Below are 22,558 nucleotides of genomic sequence, written 5' to 3' on the forward strand. Positions count from 1 at the left end.
TTCTGAACTGAAGCCCACAGTGAGTCCATCCCCAGACCCTCGGTTCAGCGCAGAGCGGAGAAAATATCACGGAGCAGTGAGCTGCACCAGCTCATTCCTCACCTCGGGCCCCAACACTCTGACCATTTCAATCTGGCCCAGCACCTAAATCTTTGTCCAAGCAATAGGTTCAGTCACTTAGATTTGCACTGAGGCCTGGACCCCACCACCTCGATTTGGCCTGTACCCGACCTTTACGATTCTTCCCAGTACTTAAATCTCAGGTTTTCCTCGCTCTCAGCGAAGGGCCCACTGCCTCACCTTGCCTCAGTGGGATGGAAGAAGGTAAAGGAATTGTCCAGGTCTTGTGACTTAAGCCACAGGTGAAAATAGTGAGACAACAGAAAGAGGCAACAGAGCAATTGGGAGCCTGAGGCGAAGGGATATGGATTAAACGGCAGAGCTGAGAAGTGATGTGAGGAAGGAGGAGGAATAAGACAGTGGAGGAATTTCAGTAAAGGGATAAAAACTTTAAAAATTGAGGTGCTAGCGTATGTAAATATGTTAAATCACAGAGGACAGTGGTGATATGTGAAATGTGGAGGAAGGAGATTAAAGAAGCTGAATTTTTGATATACTAAAGCTTTTGAAAGGTCTGGGCATCAGTAGAAAAGTAGAATTACAAGAGTATTTACTTTTTTCTTGCAATTTATTATCAAAATAAGGTGGGGATAATCCTTGTATTTGTTTGCTAAGCTAAGTACATTTATAATCAATGGGACCACATGTCAGATTGGTCGACAAAGATTGCTCATGCACCAATGCACAAGGCCTACGTTTACAGAAGTGAATCAAAGAATATGAAGTTTTATTTTTCACCTTCGGTGTTCCGCAGTCACATTCCTCTCCCTCATCCACAATGTTATTGCCACAGGATGGGAAAGAATAATAATCTTCCACCCTGGGTTCATTTCGAAGACATAATCCTCTTCCACTCGCAACCAGGCTTATAAAATCTTTCTCACTGCAGTTACTGAACTCCATGGAATTTCTGTAATAAAGTGGAAGATGCAGTATTAGAGTACTTTACCTACTACTTGTTACACCGCTGGCGTTTAGGGCAGCAATGAACATCCTCCATTTCTGTCTGTACAGAAGGATTCTTCAATGCTGCTTCCATTGTTTTTTGACCAGTGAGGGTTGTTAGCCCTGAGCTGAACCCCCAAACCTGGAGGACAGAGTAAGTTATTCCATCTAAATTTCTTTGCCATTAATTGTTAATCTTGACCAAGTAGCTATTGTAATGACGGTCTAACACTGATCACTGATTTCAGTAAAAGAAAAAAAAATCAATACTAGTGTCTGAGATTTAGTACTACAGTTTAATTAGGTGAAGACTCTCAAGAAATTGGGATTGTTCTCCATTAACACAGTAAGGGAAGATTTAATCAAAATTTCGACAGATGTATTGTGGAGAGCATTCTAACAGGCTAGTATGGGGGTGGGGGTGACTACTGCACAGGATTGAAGTAAGCTGCAGAGAGTTGTAAACTTAGCTCCATCATGGGCTCTAGCTTATGTAATATCCACAATCTTCAAGGAGTGGTGCCTCAAAAAGGCCGTGTCCATCACTAAGAACCACCATCACCCAGGACATGCCCCCTTCTCATTGCTACCATCAGGAAGGAAGTACAGGAGCTTGAAGGCACACACTCAATGATTTAGGAACAGCTTCTTCCCCCTTGTCATCAGAATTCTGAATGGACATTGAACCCATGAACACTACCTAATTTATTTTTATTTTTGCACTACTTATTTAATTTAACTATTAAAAACATGTATTTACTATAATTCAAGTTTTTCTCTATTATCATATATTGCATTGTACTGCGGCTGCAGACAATAAATTTCATGACACGTGCCGGTGATATTAAACCACATACTGATTCTTGGGTGCTCATAATTCTGAAGAGTTTTGATAGAGCAAATATGGGAGAACATATTCAAGTGGCAGAAAGGCAAATTAAATGTGGTGACAACTATTAGTGGTTGTGAAAGCAGCAAGGCAGAGGAAAAGAAATTGTTTGATGTAATAAATAATTATGATTTGGAATCACAAACAAGGGAAAACCTGCATATGGTGGAAATCAAAGTAACACAGACAAAATGTGAGATGAACTCAGCCTGATGAAGCGTCTCGGCCTGAAACATCAACTGTTTGGTGAATTTGTGGAATTCTCTGCCACAGGAAACAGTTGAGGCCAGTTCATTGGCTATATTTAAGAGGGAGTTAGATATGGCCCTTGTGGCTAAAGGGATCGGGGGTATGGAAGGAAGGCAGGTACAGGGCTCTGAGTTGGACGATCAGCCATGATCGTACTGAATGACAGTGCAGGCTCGAAGGGCCGAATGGCCTACTCCTGCACCTATTTTCTATGTTTCTATGTTTACTGTTGATGCTGCCTGGCCTACTGAGTTCCTTCAGAATTTTGTGTGTATTAATTATGATGTGGAATTTGTTATTAATAAGGAAATTAAAAGTGAATTTAATTCCCAGTTTTACAAGACAATTGGGTGAGTGTTTAAATCAGAAATAGTTCCACGATTTATGTGTAATTGGGAAGAAGAGAAAATCTGCAGATGCTGGAAATCCAAGTAGCACACACAAAATTCTGGAGGAACTCAGCAGGTCAGGCAGCATCAATGGAAAAGAGTAAACAGTTGATGTTTTGTGCTGACACCCTTCATCAGTCCTGATGAAGGATTTCAGCCCAAAACGTCGACTATTTACTCTTCTCCATAGATGCTGCCTGACCTGCTGAATTAACTACTGTAACTAGAAAATATTATACTGACTAGGCTGTTATTTTCTACCTGGACGTCTCTCACTATATCCCATATACCCTTTTCCCTCCAGAATAGATTCTCTCCCCATTCCTGAATATATTTATACTAAGTGATTCTATTTCTTGTCATGGTAACTTATTCGACATTCCCTCATCGGTAATTGTTCTGAAACTTGACTCATTCAGTTGCCTAGGCTAATTTTGTTAATTTCTTCTGTGATCTCCACTTCTGTAAATGGTCCTTACTGTTAGATTCGGATTCTTCTGCCATCCATCTCTTCAGCTGAAATTCAACTTTAAACATTGTCAAGCAAGCAGAGAAAATAATTTACATTTTCACATCCACAGGAAACATATTCAATAAGCGAGGTTCGTACTTACGTAAGAGTTGGATTCATGATGCAAGGAGTGTCTGAACATTTACAATGTTGAGCAGTAGTATCATGCTTTATGCCCATGTTATGCCCTAATTCGTGAGCAAGAAGCGTTGCAGCCTTTGCCACATTACTGTCTGCAAACTAGTTAAAAGGAGAGAGAGATTTGATTGCTAACAGGGAACAACAGTTACTTCCATTTACAAAGCATCTCCAACATGGTGAAACATAATTTATGCTGATAATAAATTAGAATTCTAATTTCTGACGAAATATGTCGTCCCACAGAGGAATGCTATCAAATAAAAATCGACATTGTCATTTTTGTTTCTTTCATTGTTTGGAATGTGGATGTTGCTGGCAAGCCCAAAATGTATTGCCTATACCTTACAGGCCTGGGGATGGTGATGTTGGCCTTTTGCAGTCTTGTTGCTAAATGCTGAAAGGATGTTCCAGGATTTTGGCCAAAAAATGGTGATATACTTCCAAATCAGGATGGTGTGTGACTGGGAGGCACATCTGTAAGGTTGGTGCTCCCAACAAAGATACATAGAGTATTTTAAAGAGCAAGACACACTTTCAGGAAATGTAGAGGAGGCTTGACCCAAAAGCAGAGCAGCAGAGACGATTCAGCAATGAGCAGTAACTTTAATAACAAATTCCAAAAGTAACAAGCCACCAGGGGTCACCAAACAAGAGAACAGGTACTAAACACCACAGGCAACAAGGGCGCGGGAGGCGAGGAGCAACTGGTTGAGGTTGGCTGGTTCGACAGGTGAAAGAGGACTGTGGATGAGAGCTGGGTTTAATGAAATAGGCTGCAGGTGACAAGTTGGAAAGGAGTGGCAGATGACTCTTGTTACGTGGGTGGAGACTGGGAGGTGGCTGCCTGTGCAGGCCCGACAAGCGTTAGATAGGTGGGTTGCTGGGCAACATGGCTCATTGGACTGGAAGGGCCTACTCTGTACCGCATCTCTAAATATGAAAAATATACATATATACAATATACATGTATTTGTATACAGTACTGTGTAAAAGTCTTAGGCACATATATATACAGTTAGCATGCCAAAGAACTTAGCACAGTACTGTGCTTATTGACATTGAGCGGAGAGCCAGTTTGTAAATCTGGTGGGAGCGAAGGATGTTGGGAATGGCGAGGGTAGAGTTCCGCGGGAGGGTTGTGGGATAGGTGGCAGAGAAGGAGTGCCAGAGGCGGGGGGGGGGCGGGGGGTTGGGTGGTGCGGGTGCCGACACACCCAGCCCTAAGACACCAGGTAAGGTAATTTGATTCCAAACAATTGGTTTATTGATCATTACAGAATGTCTTTCGGGTGCTTCCCAACCCTCCCCTCTCCCTTCCCCTTTTCCCAACATTAATTCCCTGCTCCCTGTCCCCTTCCCACTTTCAGTCCACAATAGAGACCCATATCAGAATCAGATTTATCATCACTCACGTATGTCACAAAATTTGTTTTTTTGTGCAGCAGTAGTACAGTGCAATGCATAAAATTACTATAGTACTCTGTAAAGGTCTTAGCCACGCTGGCTATATATATTTGTGCCTAAGACTTTGGCACAGTACTGTATAAATATATGTAAGTATACCTTCATCAAAAAGATAAAAACATACTGTAGTTATTGACCCTTCGTTTCTGAAACTTTGAAAGTGACTAAATTATTGAAAAGGATTACATTTCTGCTTCTACTGTATATGTGGCAATATTAACTTCCTGATTTATTCAACTGCTTAGCTGAAGTAACAAAGCAGATAACTTACAACATCAATTCCACCTCCAAGCCTGGAAGAACAGATTGTGCTTACGTAGGCTAGTCCAAGAATGCCACTAAACTGTGCTTTGCCTCTGCAACAGAAACAAAAAGGAAGTGAAGTTTGAGAATGTGACAACTGATAAGTTCTTGCTATTTCAAAATTAAGAGAACATTGTTTCTGTGAAGCATTTATCAAAGAATACTTACAGCTGAAAGTATCATAAATGAAACTGGTGCTGGACACACAGAAATCTATAGCATCACATCAGTTGTATATTGTAAGACCTGTCCAATATTCAATTTGATTAATTTCAATACAAATTGAATTACAGGGGCCAAAAATATTTGTGTTTTACTTCCCACCCTTGTCTAATTCACCCATTCTTTGAATATAAAATTAGGCTTTATTTCTCAAGTGTTTTAAGGTAAACCAACCTGACAGAAGCACCTTAGGAGACATGTATCTGTTTTGTATCGGCAGTGTATGCTGTGTAGTGCCTTTATTATGTTTGTTATGGTAGTTAGTTACGTAGGTGGACCATGGTAAAAGAGAATAGTTTGGTTACCTACAGATGCTTTGTCAGTCTAGAGTTCAGTTTGAGCTACAGGCAGCTGAGTGTGATATATTTTTGTTGACAGCTTAATTCTGCTTCAGGACATTTAATATCACTAGTTTTAGCTTCATTAGTTTTATCGCTTTCAGGTTTTAGGTGCATCATACTGGGTAACTCTTCATGCTCATCTCTAACAGCGGTGTTGGTATATTCAAGTAGATATTTATTCGAGACTCAAAAGACCCTGTCATCAAGGACACCCTGTCGGATGTGAGATCAGGCAGGAAGTGGTCAGCCCATGCAGCAGTTGATGAGGCAGAGTCTAGATTGAAGCACAAGGAGACGGTTGGGGCTACCCAGCTAGGCCGCCAGGGACTTGGATGGACAACCCACAGGTGGTGGTCATCTTCTACAGGTGAGGAGCGCCGTGAGCTTGTAACACAAGAAATATGAGAGGCAGAAGAGGAGAAGAGGATAACTAAAACAGCTGGCCTGGCCAAACAAGGGGCTTGGACCCAGTGGGAAAGTGTTGAACAACGACATCTATCTTGGAATGTTCTGTGGCAGATGGAACAGCTCCGCATTTCTTTTCTATGCAGAGCAGCGTACGATCTGCTCCCAACACCTGCCAACCTCAACACCTGGTATGAAGATGAGACAGACAGGTGTGCTGCTTGTGGCGAGAAGGGAACACTTCAATATATCTCGAGTGCATGCAGAGTCAATCTTTCCAGCGGCATGTACACTTGAAGACATAACAACGTTCTCAAAGTTGTAACAGAAGCGGTTGAGCGGAGAGTACTGCAGCACAACTTATCTTGTGCCCCATGCTGCATAGAACCGCATACCATTTGTGAAAGAGGGCCCCAAGTCAAGGGTGTACAGCACAGGCTCACGATCAAGCACACTTTCTTCAGCCAATGATTGGTGTGTTAAGGCCGACCTGGATGGGAAAGGCAGTTTCCCGGAGCAAATAACTTTCACAACATTGTGTCCAGATATAATCATATGGTCTGACACCAGTAGAGAAGTGGTTATTGGTGAACTCACACTCCCCTGGGAAGACAACATCGATGAAGCCCATGAGCGCAAGTTAACCAAGTATGCAGAATTAAGATCAGAGTGCAGAGACAGAGGGTGGAAGGTCTCATGCTATCCATTTGAAGTAGGCTGCCGTGGGTTTATTGCGTTCACTCTCCAGAAGTGGCTGTGTGACCTTGGCTTCACTAGAAGAGAGAAGTCAACCAGCAGGGCTGTAGCTGAGGCAGCAGAGAAAAGATCAGCATGGGTATGGACCAAGTATGTCCAGAGGGGCAGATAGTCAGGCAGTGTACACATCTTTTGCAAACCCTTCAGTAGTTGCATAGATACCTGAAGAGCAGACTATCTGTTGGATGGACGTGACCAACAACTCTGATAGAGGCAGATGCCAAGTTTTTAAGCTCACTAGTGGGAGGTGATGCTTTAGCACTGCTGGCCCACCACCTCGAGGGAGTCTTGATCATAGGCGGGCCGAATCTCCTGAAGACAGGTGACATATCAACTGATGATCCCACTGGTGATAGCACAGGACAGTTAACATCTTAGTCCACGTGTATTGTAACTCAAGTAGATGCATCGTACTGGGTGACTCCCCATGCTCATCTCTAACAGTGGTGTTGGTTTATTCAAGTACACGCATCGTACTGGGTGACTCCCCATGCTCGTCTCTAACAGTGGCGTTGGTTTATTCAAGTACACGCATCGTACTGGGTGACTCCCCATGCTCGTCTCTAACAGTGGCATTGGTTTATTCAAGTATCCGCTGCAAGCACTTTATTTTGATGGCGCACTTAATGAGGTTTTTGATGAGTCAGGCCACACCAGTCCTTGGTGATGATATTAAAATTGCTCAAGCTAAGAAAAGAGGATCTAACTAATCACTCTCCAGTGATCCCTGCTGAAAAATATTTAACAATAAGATTGGGCTCAGTTATGGTGCTGTCTGTAATGAGTAACCAGCTAGCTCTCAGTTCACACTAAAATGGGGCTTTTCTTGAGATGAGGAAGTGCTACACATCATAGAAAGACCCTTTAACATTAATTAACAATGCATGGAAAGAAAGGGTTGACCTAAAGTTGTTAAATTTCTGCTGAATGCACTTAATGAGGAATTGCATATTGAACTGTATTTAAAATATAAATCATATTCTATATTAAAATATAATCTAAAAAAATATTTGAAGGTGAATTCTCTGAATTCACAGTAACAGGTAGGAAGAAATCCAGGGAATATCCCCTACCAATAAACTTACAGAATCAGATGTCCACTGTCATGTTGCTTCTCAGGGAGCAGGACTCGTTGACGCCATTGTACGAAATTACTCAAAACTTCCCCAGCATCTGAAGTGATATCAATCTGATCTTCATCTTTCCAGATTACTAGACTAGTCAATATGACGGCAACGTTCAAAGATTTAAACATCTGGAAGATGAGGAAAGGCCAGTTAACATCTCCTGGTGAAAGTCATGTCACAAAGCCAAGAATGTTATTTCAGTGAGCATCATGTTTTTATTCATGTTTTAGTGGAGGGAAAAAAACTTTTTTTAAAAAAAAAAGCATTAAAAGAGGAAAAACTCTAGAATTATTTGAGTATCAAGTGCTTTCCATACATACATACATAGAGAAATGGATCAGCCCTGATGAAATGGCAGATCTGACTCAATGGGCCAAATGACCTAATTCTGTTCTTTTTCTTATGATCTTATAGTCTTATGCTTACTTAACTTCAATTTTATGGCCTTATTTTTAACTCTACTTAATTGATGGGAATGGTGTGGTTGGGTGAATGCAGATGCAGAGATGGTGCAGAAATAGCTGTGGTCCATAGTAGTTGCATACCCCTGACATTATCCTCTTGATTTTTTTGAAAGCCTGGAGGTTTCTCATTGGTCAAGCCCTCATCTACGTTGAATGACATTGGATAATGTGTCTAACATACTGTCTATTATCAAACAATACTTGTCCTGGGGAGTTCCAAGTGAATAAATTCTAAAGTATTCTTTGTAGGCCAGCAAGACCAGGAAAGCCAATATATCCCATTCACATATACTTTATTCAGGAATTCAGAGCCATCACTTTCTCAGTTAATAACCAGCATTTGATGAATGGATATTTCTATAAAATCCCTGAGAAACATTGTGGTTTTTCCAGAGCTGATTTTCCACTTGTCTGGATACCCCAGTTGCGTTCTGTCAGATTTCTCCTGGTGTTAAAGTGGCAGTCAGTCTAAGGTCACTACTTCCAGCAAATCACCAAGAAAACCCTGGAATACAACAGCCAGATTAAAGTGTTCAATAATTTGATGAAGTGGTGGTGCAGTAGCAAGGTGGTTAACACAATCGCTTTATAACATTGGTGACTAGGGTTCAACTCTTGCCATTGTCTGTAAGGAGTTTGTACATTTTCCCCATGTGACTATGTGGGTTTCCTCCGGGTGCTCTAGTTTCCCCCCACGGTCCAAAGCCGTATGTGTTAGTAGGTTAATTGGTCACATGAGTGTAATTGGGCAGCTTGGGCTCATTGGGCTGTGTTATATCGCTAATAAAAAAAATAAAACAGAGTGGATAGAGAGATGAGAAGTATACCACACACTGAACCATATCATATCTGATCATCTATGCATAAAATCCACTGCTTTAGATCAGATGCCTCTATTTCATGCATCCAATCTGCTTGCCTGTAACCAACACCATGTGAACACTGATGTCTCACAGGAGTAACAAATATTATATGAATGTTCAAAGGTGAACTCAGATTATAAAACCGATTTTGAGAAACAAAATTATACATACTCCGCTTACAAGATGAACCAATTCAACCATTTGAATCTGAATCAGAGTTTCATTTCTGCTGTGAAGATTATACTGAAAAACACAAAAGTAAGTGAGGCTGGTGCTCTTTATAATCTACTTTTGAAATAATTTAAATAAACTGATACTCACTTTGTCATTATCTACAACCAAAACCAATTCCACGTATTGGGGTTTTGGTGAAACAACTCGCTTTACCTAATGGTTTAATATGGAGATAAGATTAGATTGCAGCTCAGATACCTGAATAAATCTAACACCTGGCTAAATCTATGCATATTACATACAAGAATTTTTCAAACATAGTTTTCAGTTTACAGAGTATCTTAACTTAGTTTATACAATGTCAGGATAGTCATAAACATGGTATCAGGGGTTTCCCAACCAGAGATCCATGGACCCTTGCTTAATGGCAGGGGTCCATGACATAAAAAAAGATTGGGAACCCTTGCTTTAAATGTACTGGTAATATTTAAGGGGAAAACAATTTCAGACCAATCATATGAAAAGTTACCAGTTTCCTCAAGTTGCAAGTGCATTAAAATCCATATAAGTTTAATTGGCTAAAATACGCAGATCTATCATACAATCAGAATGCAATTTACTTCATGCAGTGATAAAAGTACCGAAGGAATGAAAATATTCTATTACACAGAACATAGAATAGCACAGCACATTACAGGCCCTTCGACCCACAATGTTGTGCCGACCCTCAAACCCTGCCTCCCATATAACCCCCCACCTTAAATTCCTCCATATACCTGGCTAGTCGTCTCTTAAGCTTCACGAGTGTATCTGCCTCCACCACTGACTCAGGCGGTGCATTCCACGCACCAACCACTCTCTGAGTAAAAAACCTTCTTCTAATATCCCCCTTGAACTTCCCAACCCTTACCTTAAAGCCATGTCCTCTTGTATTGAGCACTGGTGCCCTGGGGAAGAGGCGCTGGCTATCCACTCTAGCTATTCCTCTTATTATCTTGTACACCTCTATCATGTCTCTTCTCATCCTCCTTCTCTCCAAACAGTAAAGCCCTAGCTCCCTTAATCTCTGATCATAATGCATACTCTCTAAACCAGGCAGCATCCTGGTAAATCTCCTCTGTACCCTTTCCAATGCTTCCACATCCTTCCTAGAGTGAGGCGACCAGAACTGGACACAGTACTCCAAGTGTGGCCTAATCAGCGTTTTATAGAGTTGCATCTTTACGTCGCAACTCTTAAACTCTATCCCTTGACTTATGAAAGCTAACACCCCATAAGCTTTCTTAACTACCCTATCTACCTGTGAGGCAACTTTCAGGGATCTGTGGACATGTACCCCCAGATCCCTCTGCTCCTCCACACTACCAAGTATCCTGCCAGGTATCCTATTAATATCCTATTAACTACCCTTCCCTTGGAGTAGGCAAACTGTAATGCACAAGTATTAACTACTAGAAAGATTAAAATTAAAATTCAATTAATTCAGGGGGCACAAGCTCCCAATGCTTCCCTGTGCAGCCCTTCGCTGTTAGCATGTAGCTAGTGCAATCCAGAATAAAGTAATCTTTCTAACTCTGAATGTTTCTCTTTATAAATTACTGGTGAAAAGGAGACGTCTCGACTAGTATTCAGCTCCAGAGATAATTTGAAACAGACTGCTAGAACAATTTTTTGTGTGCTTGTGTTTAATAAATTCATGAAAAAACATAAGCACATTCCAAATATTACTTGATTAGCAGCTTTGTCTAACTGGAAGAACTGTGTATGAAGAAATATTGCAATTTAAAAAGCACATTGGTACTCTTGCTTTGTGCAATAAAACATTGTAGCAGATCACCTGAAAGATAGATGGACCTTGTGGAGCTTTAATTCTCCCACTAGCTAACTTTTGTTGGATGGGCAAGGATAAAATCAGTCCATGAATTAAAAGGGGAATTGACACTCCAATTATCTGGCTTCACTTATCACCTTCCAGCTAGCCTCCCTCCTCTTCTTCACCTTTTTGTTCTGGCATTTTCCCCCTTCCTTCTCAGTCCCGAGGAAGGGTCTCAGCCTGAAATGTCGACTGTCTATTCATTTCCATAGATGCTGCCTGACCTGCCGAGTTCCTCCAGCATGTTGTGTGTGTTGCTTTGGATTTCCAGCATCTGCAGACTCTCTTGTGTGTGTAAATGACATTCCAACTATCTGTTTAACAAATGACCACACTAAGTTCCAGCTTCTGTTAGCTATGGTGTATGTGCTATATTCCGATCAATTGGTCTGTCCTTTCCTAAATAAAGAGATATAGCATGGAAACAGGCCCTTATCTGACTGAGTCATTGTTGTCCATCAACCATCCATTTACATGACACCTACACTGATCCCATTTTTTTCCCTAATGTATTTCCAAATTGTAATCCACTTCCAACTTACGGATAAGAACTGATCAGATGCTTTGGAACTCGTCTTATCTTTGTGTCTCAATGTCACCAATGTGATTGCAAATTGAAGAATCAATGAAATAGAGTTTTACTTACCCTCCGATTCTGTGGTAAGCTTCCATAGTTCAAGTGATGATGGTTATGAGTTGCAGGTCTGTCATGGTGAGATACACCGCACACAGAGGGTTCTGCCTCTGGGTCTTCCAGTCGGTAGATTAGGTGCTCAAATGTAGATGAACCTTCCAAAGGCTCAATTACAAAACCTTTCTCAAGAATGTAAATAATTCCCCTGAAATAATTACACAAGAGAGTGAGAAGCATCAATGTCCAGTGGCTGTGGTGAAGATTAATGAACGGCATATGGACAACGTACTTGAGTTTTACCCACAAGTAATCATTTAATTGTATTAAAAGATAGTTCCTTACATTATTCCATTGGATACTCTAGGAAACGTGACTGCTACTAAGTATCTTACCGTAATTATGTGGATGATGCTCAGATTTATGTAATAGTCACTAAAAAACTGTATTGAACAAATCACTGATTGGATATGCCAAAATTTCCTCCAGTTAAACAAAGAGAAAATTGAAATAATTGTTTTGGTGCCAAAGAAGAACTATTAAAAGTCCCTTAGAATCCCTGTCATTACAGACTACAAACCAAGCCAGACACTCTGGTGTTGTGATGGATTTCAAATTAAATTTTAACTGCTGCATTAAGACAGTTACAAAGTCAGCCTAATACCATCTTAAAAATATAGCAAGAGTTAAAGGGCTTATACCTCAGAAAGATCTAGAAAAACCCATCCATGCTTTTATTTTTTGTAGGCTTGACTACTGTAATGGCGTTTTCACAGGTCTCTGTAATAAATCCCTCGGACAGCTGCAGCTCATTCAGGACGCTGCAGCTGGAGTCCCCGCTAAGACCAAGAAGGTAGAACATTTCACTCCAGTTCTCAGATCACTACACTGGCTTCCTGTCCATCAGGGAATTGACTTTAAAATATTACCACAGTACTAGTTTATAAAGCTAAGGTTTACTAGTTTATAGTTGAGGGCCAAAATACATTCCCGATCTGTTGCTGCATTATGAACCTTCCCAAGCTCTCAGGTCATCTGGCGTGGGTCTGCTTACTGTCCCCTGGGTGAAGCAGCTTTCAGTTACTATGCTCCTCATATCTGGAATTACTTTCCAGATGATCTGAAGCTTACCCCAACTTTAAGCTCTTTTAAATCGAGGCTTAATTTTTTTCTTTTTGCTGTAGCTTTTAATTAGAATCTCCTGAATCCTGAACTGTAGCTTTTATTCCTTTATTTTTCAGCTGTGATTTTATTCTCTTTATATTGTCTGAAATTTCATGTTTGATTTTTATATCTTGTTTTATGTAAGGCACTTTGAACTGCCTTGCACTTGAAAGATGCTACACAAATAAACTCACCTTGCCTTGCCTTACTAACCTACGAAGAGCATTCAAGATTCAAGATTCATTTATCATCTTTCTTGTAAATTATACAATCTTGAGATTTGCTTGCTCACAGGTAACCACAAAACAGGAAACCCAAAAGAACCCAAACAAAGAAAAAAAAGAATAAAAATAAAAACATAAGACCAACACACAGTACGCAAGAGAAAGAAAAAAATACAAATTATGCATACTATTGAAGTGAACAACAACGTTCCAAACCAAAAATGAGTCCTCAGGTCCGAACCCCAGAGCAGCCCAGAGTAGGCCCAAAGCCTCATGTATCAGTTCACCATATTAGCGTGCACGGAGCACAGCAGCCAGGACATCCTTCATAGCCTCAGTGCCATGGAGATGACCGTCACGGAGAACAAGCAAAAGCAGCTCTCATCCCAACCAACACCCTGTCTTTTCAACCAAATCTATTGTTGCCTGCCTTCAGGCAAAGAATACTGCCAGCCCCTGAGAGGCTAAGCCACAAATGCCTTTCATCCCTAACCTGGATTGCAGACTTCTGTTGATTCCAAACTTCCTGGTTGCTATCTACTTTAGAAAGTGGCAACTTTTACCAAAATGCTCCAATGAGCAGAAACCATTTTAACAAGCTCCCTATCAAGCAGTCAAAAGCAGGTAAAGGTTAAAATAATTCTAACTTGGTTCTTTGATCCATTTTCATCAGTCATGGTTCAGTGGCAGCACATCCAGTCAAAGGTCAAAATGCTGAAGAACATTCCAGTAACTTGAGCACACCATACTGAATTGGAAACATACTGATAATCCTTTATCATCATTGGGTTTAAATTCCCCAACTCAAAACCATGAGCATGTTTTCACCAGAAGCACTGCAGTAGGCTAAGGAAGTGTCTCACTATAACCTTCCAAAGGATAGGCAAATATGTATAATGCCAAAGGTATGGATTTTCCACAAATGACGTCAAGGGTTGATACTACAGCAGGAGTGCGAAGGAATGCTGTCTTCCAGTTAGGACATTAAACTAGGATGTTATCTGGTCTTTCAATCCCATTGATGCTCCTGGCTCTGGAACAGGGGTTCCCAACCACAATTGCTCATGGTATTGGTCCATCCCATAAAAAAAGTTGGGAATCCGAACTCCTGCTCTAGAAGAACAAGGTAGTTTTCCCTGTGCCTCAGTTATTATTTACACATACCCAATACTTTTTAATCAATTTATCTCACTACTTTTCCTCAAAGTTCAAAGTGATCACTCTCTTAAGAGCAATAGTAACTGAACTTCAAAAATGTCCCACTGGCTGTGGAGTGCTTTGGGACATGCAACACTTTGAAAGGCTTGCTACAAGTGCATTTCATACTGACACTTAAACACTGATGCTGCCCAGACAAATAAAGGGTCCATGATGCAAGAAGAATTTTTTTCTTTCCCTTCTGATGAAACTGCCTATCATGGGCAGCATTAGAATTTGTTCACTGTCTTCCCAAAAGAAAACTAGAATGAAGAATAGAAAACCTGTTGAATGCATATGCATTTTCTAATCCTCCTTAATAATTTGATGCTATCTATCATTTAAAGGACAGCTTGATAATGAACAAATTGTAGAAAAGCATGAAGCACAAGATACACAGCGGCGAATCTGGGCAGTTACCCGAAACAAAATGAAGCTCCATTCTTGGCATTCTATTTGTAGCCAAACCTGCTTTTGATGCTATTGTGTAAAACCAATTGTGTAACATGTTAAATTCCAGAATTTCAAAATAGGCTGAGACAGAGGAACGTGGGAGAAGAACACACAAGGAACATCAGCATGGACTTGTCAGTCCAAATGGCCTGGTTATCTGCTGCAGAATGTGATGTAATCAACCGTATCTCCTGAAATACTATCATCGTTGATCTTTGGTTCATAGTTTTGTACAATTGATTTATAATCGCTGAGAGGAATGTAGACGGCAATTTCCCACCTGAACCAGTTTTAAACCACCCATGAGGCACCTGGGTGTAAACTTTATTAAAATTCCTCTGTTCACTTTACACTTGCACCCGAACTACCATGTGACCCAAAGCCTTATACCTGTTCTGCATAGAAATCTCTCACTTGCTGATAGGATATTCATGTTGTGCAAGTTCAATAAAAGGTCCTGTCACTTACCGTTCTCAGTAGACAAGTAGCCAGCTGACAAAGGGAAAGCGGTGGGACTTGATATGAAGGAATAGCAGAAAAGAATGTGGCGGAGAGGCCGGTGGAGTGGTGGGATAGAGGACGGACGAAGTTCACACTGTCAGGTTGAAATCAGCTGTAGGGTTTCAGGAAATGATATGGTGGTGGCATTTCAAAACCTTGTCTGCTTACTGTAAAATTACACAGGAGCTTGGCCAGTTCTGCCACTAAAATGGGACAGAGGCCTGCCTACTAACTGAAACTCTCTAAGCTACAAAAATAGGGACAATTGAAATTGCCAAGGCAATGTTAGCTCATTTAACGTTATCCAGTAATTCCCTATATCCATCCCCCCCCCAACAGGCGCTGCACTTTCCATTTATTTTCAAGTATATTCAATCAAAGGACAAGCTCCCACTACATATTAAATGCTCCCAATAGCATGCACCTCAAATAGCCCCTGACAACCGTCCAGCTCCAGCTCCTGGCCTTCACATGTGGCTTAGCTGCTAAGTCCTGTGGAGCTGTTTCTACTGACAGAAGGAGCAAAGGTGGGTTATTGGCACCTTAAAACCTAGCTTACCTAGGAGAAGAAAATCTCTGATCTCAAACTTCCACTGCCTTACATCCATACCCACTCACGGGGAAGTGTTCAGGAGTAAACCGTGAGGAAGAATCCAGAGCTTGAGTTCCTAAGGCAGTCCTATGTTGAGTTCGACGCTGACTGGCAACTCCTGCGGTGCCGCTGGTGCCAACTGTATCGGCCTTTGCCGGTTGTTGGGATTCATCAGCTGTGTGGAGAGGCGGACCCTGTGGCATTGGCAAGAGCTGCTCTCCATATCGTACTGCCCTGGCTTGCATATCACGTAGACAGTTGGGACACAACATGCAAGGTCGACCCTGATCAACAAAGAGCCTCAATCATATTTAATCCTATCGAGTGTTACCATTGTGTCTGGTTCCATCACCTCTCCAGAGAGTGACTTGTGTCTCACAGTAACACACTAACAAACAAATTCTCCCCCAGTGTCCCCCTGGTTTATTTGCTAAATATAAAAGATTGCCCAGATGTAATGCAGTCTCCTTACTTCCACCTTACTCTGACAAATTCATCCTCATCATCACCATGTGTCACAATTGTCCTTGGCAAATTTTTCTACAGAAGTGGTTTGCCACTGCCCTCTTCTGGGCAGAGTCTTTACAAGACGGATGACGCCGACTATTTATCCATACTCTTCAGGGTTTGTCTGCCTGGTGTAAGTGGTCACAAAACCAGGACTTGTGATATGCCCCAGCTACCCATATGCGACCATCCACCACCCGCCCCCTTGATGTGACCCTGATCGGGGGAGGGTAAGCAGGTGCTACACCTTGCCCGAGGGTGACCTGCAGGCTAGCGGAGGGAAGGAGGGAATTACATACACCTCCCTTTGGTAGAGATGTACCTCCACCCTTCCACCCATCTAACAAATTACCTAATCTGTTGTTTAATAGTGGCTAAAATACAGAATATGCCCAGGTTTCAATCCTACATATTGAGAAGAGCAAACTGTCACAATGTAAATGAGAGCCACAGACTCTCGCTTCCCCATAATCTGAGGCTCTTGTCAACAAGTTTCTGTCATAAATCTAATGCAAAACATTGAATATGGGGCATCTGTAATAATCACAGATAGTGCTGCAGGTATATAGCAGCCTGGCAAAATCCACAGAAGGAAAAATAGTGTTAACATTTTGGGTTGGTCATCTACAATTCAAATATTTCCCAACCTCCTTTGGATCTACTTTTTATGTTTTAAAATGTGGAATGGATTTCAGTAGTGCCTTATACATTCCTTTCAAATGATCCAAAAGCAATTTACAGCCAACAAAATATTTGAGATTCAATTGTCATTATAAGGTTGTTCCAGAATGTGTGGAGTTTTGTTTTGAATTCTACTTATTGCCACACCTCTTTCAAGAATTCTCACCTTGAAGAATTCAGGTTTTTCTCTGATGAGATTTCATTTTTTCCTTTCAACTTTGCGTGAAGTTTTAATTGAGTCAGAGGGACTTTGTCTTCACTGATGTTGCCTGACCTGTTGGGCTTTTCTAGAGTTTTCTTGTTTTAACCCCAGTGTGAGCTAGTAATGTGCTTTATGCCTTGACATGTATTGAAACTGTTTGGTAATTTTGGCAAACACAGAAAGACGGCTCCTGTATTAGTTGATCCTTTCCCTTTAAATGTAATTTCTATATTAAAGTAATGCGGACTGTATAATTTTAACACGTTGAAGTATAGTCTCCTCCATTATCTCCCATCCTCCAACCCAACGTCAACTGAAAATGAGGTTGGCTGGCAGAGTCCACCTGTGTATCTATAGAAACTCTGAGGTAAAATAAGAGCTACCTTGGCTCAAGTTACAACACACCCACCTCTGGGTTCAGAAGTTTTTGAGTTTGTACCTCACACTAACACATGAACACTCTGCCTGAGCTGGTTGTCTAGTGCAGTACTGAAGAAGGGCTGCATTCCTGTAAGGTGGATTCCTGGTATAATATTTAAAACTGACTGCAGTCACTGCCGTAGCAGGGCGTAACCAGTGCCGCTGCATTATTTGAGGGAGAGCATGGTGTTCTGTTGACGTCTTGGCCAACATTTCACCCACAGTTCTGCACAAAATGACTGCAGCATTTACCATCAAAACAGGCTGCTGTATTTCAAAACCATAACTAATGGAATCTGTGAGACAGTTTTGAGAGATAGCAAATACTGTAATACCATAAGGTATCAATTTATGCATATTTTACTTTCTCAAAGATTTTGGAAGAAAAGCACAATACAATTCATAAAGTTTAACCAATTATTTCAAGCAGAATATTCAGCTGAATTTAGAAATATATAAAATATTTCTCATTGTACATTAAAAGCCGTTATTATACAATACCTGATGCCCACACAAGTGCTGAGCAAAACATTTGAATTACTAATGCCTTCCACAATTCCATGGTAGTAACAGTGGATCTGAAAAAAAAGGTTCATTATAAATATCAAGTAAAGGACATAAACACGAGGAAATCTGCAGATGCTGGAATTTCAAGCAACACACATAAAAGTTGCTGGTGAACACAGCAGGCCAGGCAGCATCTCTAGAAAGCGGTACAGTCGACGTTTCGGGCTGAGACCCTGACGAAGGGTCCTGACGAAGGGTCTCGGCCTGAAACGTCGACTGTACCTCTTCCTAGAGATGCTGCCTGGCCTGCTGCGTTCATCAGCAACTTTCATGTGTGTTAACTAAAAGATGTAACAATTTGAATAAGCATGATAGTCCTGGTTTGGTGCCAGCAGAGAACATTCAGAATTAGAATCAGGTTTAATACCACTGGCATATGTCGGAAAATTTGTTAACTTAGTAGCAGTAGTACAATGCAATGCATGTTAATATAGAAAATAAATAAATAAATTACTGTCTGTGTGTGTGTGTGTGTGTGTGTGTGTGTGTATAAAATAGTTAAATTAAAATAGTGCCAAAACAGAAATAATGTAAAAACAAAAGAGTGGGGTAGTATTCATGGGTTCAATGTCCATTTAGGAATCGGATGGCAGAGGGGAAGAAGCTGTTCCTGAATCACTGAGTGTGTGCCTTCAGTCTTCGGTATCTCCTTCCTGATGGTAACAGTGAGAAGAGGGCATGTCTTGGGTGATGGGGGTCTTTAATAATGGACGCAGCCTTTCTGAGACACTGCTCCTTGAAGATATCTTAGATACTCCGGAGGCTGGTACTCAACATGGAGTTGACAAATTTTACATCTTTCTGTAGCTTTCGATTCGGTGCAGTAGCCTCTCCATACTAGACAGTGATGCAGCCTGTCAGATTGCTCTCTATGGTACATCTGTAGAAGTCTTTGGAGTGTTTTAGGTGACAAAACAAATCTCCTCAAACTCCTCATGAAATATAGCCGCTGTCTTGCCTTCTTTATAACTGCATCAATATGTTGGGACCAGGTTAGGTCCTCAGATATCTTGTGGATCTTGCTCTCTCTTTTTACTCCTGATCCCTCTGAGAGGACTGGTATCTCTTCCCACAATCAGCTTGTTGGTCTTACTGACTTTGAGTGCAAAGTTGTTGTTGTTACTCAGCTCACTCCTATATCTTGCAATGATTTCTAAATTCTTTCTCTATATCTTACCGTTTACTGTATTTTGTCTCCACTAAAGTTCTGTGGCTGAAGTCATTCTCTGGTCTATTGTTCAATTGGTCATTCTTCATACTTATGCTATCTAGACAACTCTGGGCTGATTAATAAACTGATTAGTCCTATGTTCATTTAGAATGCAGACATATACCCACACCCACATTCATACACATTTTTCAATAGAGGTCTTCGTTCTGTGATCAGAAACCAATTTTCTTTGCTCCAACCCAGTGGATGGTGGCAAATCACAGTGAAGAGATACACAAAGGGATATAGATAAATGCTTTAAGGTGTGGCCCATTACATGGGTGTTGACAAATTACAAAGACATCTGTACCAGTGTGTCTCGCTTCTGTGCAAATGCTGCTCAGCATTTCCTCTGTTCTGACAGGCTGTTTTCAATTTGGAGTTCCTTCCTTTTCTTTTCTTAAAAAGGAATCCTCATACTTTCAGATTAACCCTAAGTAATAACAAAGCCCAAGAAATTAACTTGCTGCAAAATTACAGACTTCTGAAAATGACCATAATTTATCTCCCTGAAAAACTGTCTGCCCTAGGAGTGTCAGCGCATCCTCCTGGTGTGCCAGTTGGATGTTGCAGTGGCTTGCCAACAAATGGACACAAGAATTTGAGCACAACTGAATGGGTTAATTAAAAACATGCTAGGCCGTATTTCATCGTAAACTTATCTGAGGAGCCCAGACCCATTTGGGAAACACAGAAAGGCTTCAGAACTTGGGAAGGCATTGGTTCACTGTGCTTTGGAGCTGAAGGGGGTGTTTGGAGAGTCTGTATTTTGGTGCTATGTATAATAAAAGAGGAGGAAATAGAGAAGGTGGGGGGAGGGGAGGAAGAAACAGAAGGTGATAGGTGAAACCAGGAGGGGGAGGGAGAGGGATGAAGTTAATAGCTGAGACGTTGATTGGTGAAAGAGATACAGGGCTTGAGAAGAGGGAATATGATAGGAGAGGACGAAGGCCAAGGAAGAAAGAAAAAGGGATGGAGCACCAGAGGGAGGTCAGGATTTAAGGTGAGAAAGTGAGAGAGGGAAATGGAAATAGGTAACGGTGAAGGAAGCAGGGCCGGATTAACCTAGTAGCAAAAGTAGCATATGCTATGGGCCCCACATTTTCGAGGGCCCCGTCCACACTAAATGCTTGCAAGCTGCAGTTTGGTGAAATCGGCATCTCATCATATTCTCACGACTGTTAGAGTGAGTTTTGGGTAGATGATTCATTTACACTTAAATAAATGACTTCAGCCATCAGTCTTCTGTTCTTTGACCAAGTACTGTGGATTGAGTTCATAACAATGCATTTCCTAAAAGCTGTGAACCCAGTTTCATTTGTAACAATGCATCTCTGGAGCCTCTGAGACAAGAATGCTAAATTTACAGGTAATTGCGAAGACACCACATCTATGCTTTTTGAATATGAATTGTCCTCTATGTGAGCACGTGACATACCAAATAATGTATTATGGATTTTAACTTGCATTCCTAAAGGCCATGAATGCCAGTTTAGGCATACTGGCACCAGCAGAATGAATTTAATCAAAAGATGTGAAAGAATTGTCTATACTTGTAAGTATGAGCTGTCCTTTGTGTTTAGCAAATAAATATAGAGCCTCAATCACAAGGCAGTTAGACCTGTTCTGCTGGGGGTCTCTGCCTGCTGTAACCTTGTTTTGTTGAATAAAGGAACTGCCCTGTACCTACCGGTAACACAACGCTCTGTGATTTCATCCACGCCATAACAACGACGATCTGGCAACGCTGTTGTTTTCATGTTGGGGGAGCTGCATGCTGCATGGTACAGTATGTGTGTGCAGGCGTGTGTTGGCTCCTTGCTGTGTCGTGGTATAAATGCTCATGCAAACCAAGGAAGGGGACATAAATCATACCGAACTAAAACGACATGTGAGGAATTCATCAATCTGATTGGATCCAGCATACTGGACCACATTATCAGTGAAGTGAAGAAATACAAGTATTATTCTATTCCATTGGATTCTATTCCAGATATATCTAATGTGGACCAGCTGACTTTGACTATGCGCTATGTTTTGCCGTCTGGACCAGTTGAAAGATTTGTGAAGTTTTTGGACATGGAAGATCATAGTGCTGAACAACTCAATCAAAGTTTACTTGACTTTTTAAAGGAAAATGACATTGATATAAAAGACTACCGTGGTCAAAGTTATGACAATGCTAGCAACATGAGTTGCAAGTATAGTGGCTCACAAGCACGAATTAAAGAGCTGAATGAGTTTGCGGATTACATTTTGTGTTTTGCACATTCACTATATTTGATTGAAAAATGTGCTAGCTGAATGTTGTCAAGAAGCATTAATTTTCTTTCAATTTGTAGAAAGCCTGTATACATTTTTTCTGCTTCTACTTATTGGTGGGATCTCCCTTCTGCTGCATTATCTGATGGTGGTGCTCATTTGCCCATTGTGAAAAGAAAGTCAGGTACCAGGTGGTCAGCTCGTGCAGATGCAGCAAAAGCACCTTTGCACAGCTTTTCTGCAATAAAACGAGTCTTGGATGACATTTCAAATAACAAAGATCAGAAGGCAGAGTGTTGACAACAGGCTCGTGGACTGCTTTCAACCGTGATGAAGTCGGAAACAGGAATAATGGTCATGTTGTGGGATCAAGTATTACAGCGTCTTCAAATGACCAGTGCTTCTTTGTAATCTTCTGGCCAAGACTTGAACACAGCTTGTGCACTCTATGAATCCTTGCATGAATATGTTCAAGCTATGTGGTCTACTTTTTCAGACATTGAACAAAAAGCCAAGGATCTGACTAAGTGTGAAGATTATCAACAGCAAACTCGAAGAAAACACAAGCAAAATCACACGCATGATGATTTCAGTGGTTCCAGCACTCTTGATCCACTTGTTGAATCTCAAATGCCTTCTCAGAAGTTTAAAAGCGAACATTTCTTGCCATTATCGACAGCTTGCTTTCTGCCCTGTCAAAAAGGCAGAAAG

General features: G+C 41.1%; 2 protein-coding genes across 2 annotated transcripts in view; one reads left to right on the forward strand and one right to left on the reverse strand.

Annotated features, from left to right (window-relative positions):
* Positions 1–22,558, forward strand: part of LOC140185796 (L-seryl-tRNA(Sec) kinase) — an 84,942-nt gene that overhangs the window by 61,036 nt on the left and 1,348 nt on the right. The window lies entirely within an intron of this gene.
* The window catches only part of LOC140185794 (disintegrin and metalloproteinase domain-containing protein 9-like), a 75,060-nt gene that overhangs the window by 34,296 nt on the left and 18,206 nt on the right, over positions 1–22,558 (reverse strand). The window contains exons 5-12 of the mRNA XM_072239477.1: positions 18,310–18,386; positions 11,883–12,075; positions 9,511–9,576; positions 9,361–9,432; positions 7,821–7,990; positions 4,980–5,064; positions 3,207–3,343; positions 859–1,030 (exon numbers count right to left, since the gene is read on the reverse strand). Of these exons, the coding sequence (XP_072095578.1) occupies positions 859–1,030; positions 3,207–3,343; positions 4,980–5,064; positions 7,821–7,990; positions 9,361–9,432; positions 9,511–9,576; positions 11,883–12,075; positions 18,310–18,386 (972 nt within the window). The remainder of the gene's footprint in view (positions 1–858; positions 1,031–3,206; positions 3,344–4,979; positions 5,065–7,820; positions 7,991–9,360; positions 9,433–9,510; positions 9,577–11,882; positions 12,076–18,309; positions 18,387–22,558) is intronic.

The sequence above is a fragment of the Mobula birostris genome, chromosome 21 (genome assembly GCF_030028105.1).
Source record: "Mobula birostris isolate sMobBir1 chromosome 21, sMobBir1.hap1, whole genome shotgun sequence".
NCBI lineage: Eukaryota > Metazoa > Chordata > Chondrichthyes > Myliobatiformes > Myliobatidae > Mobula > Mobula birostris.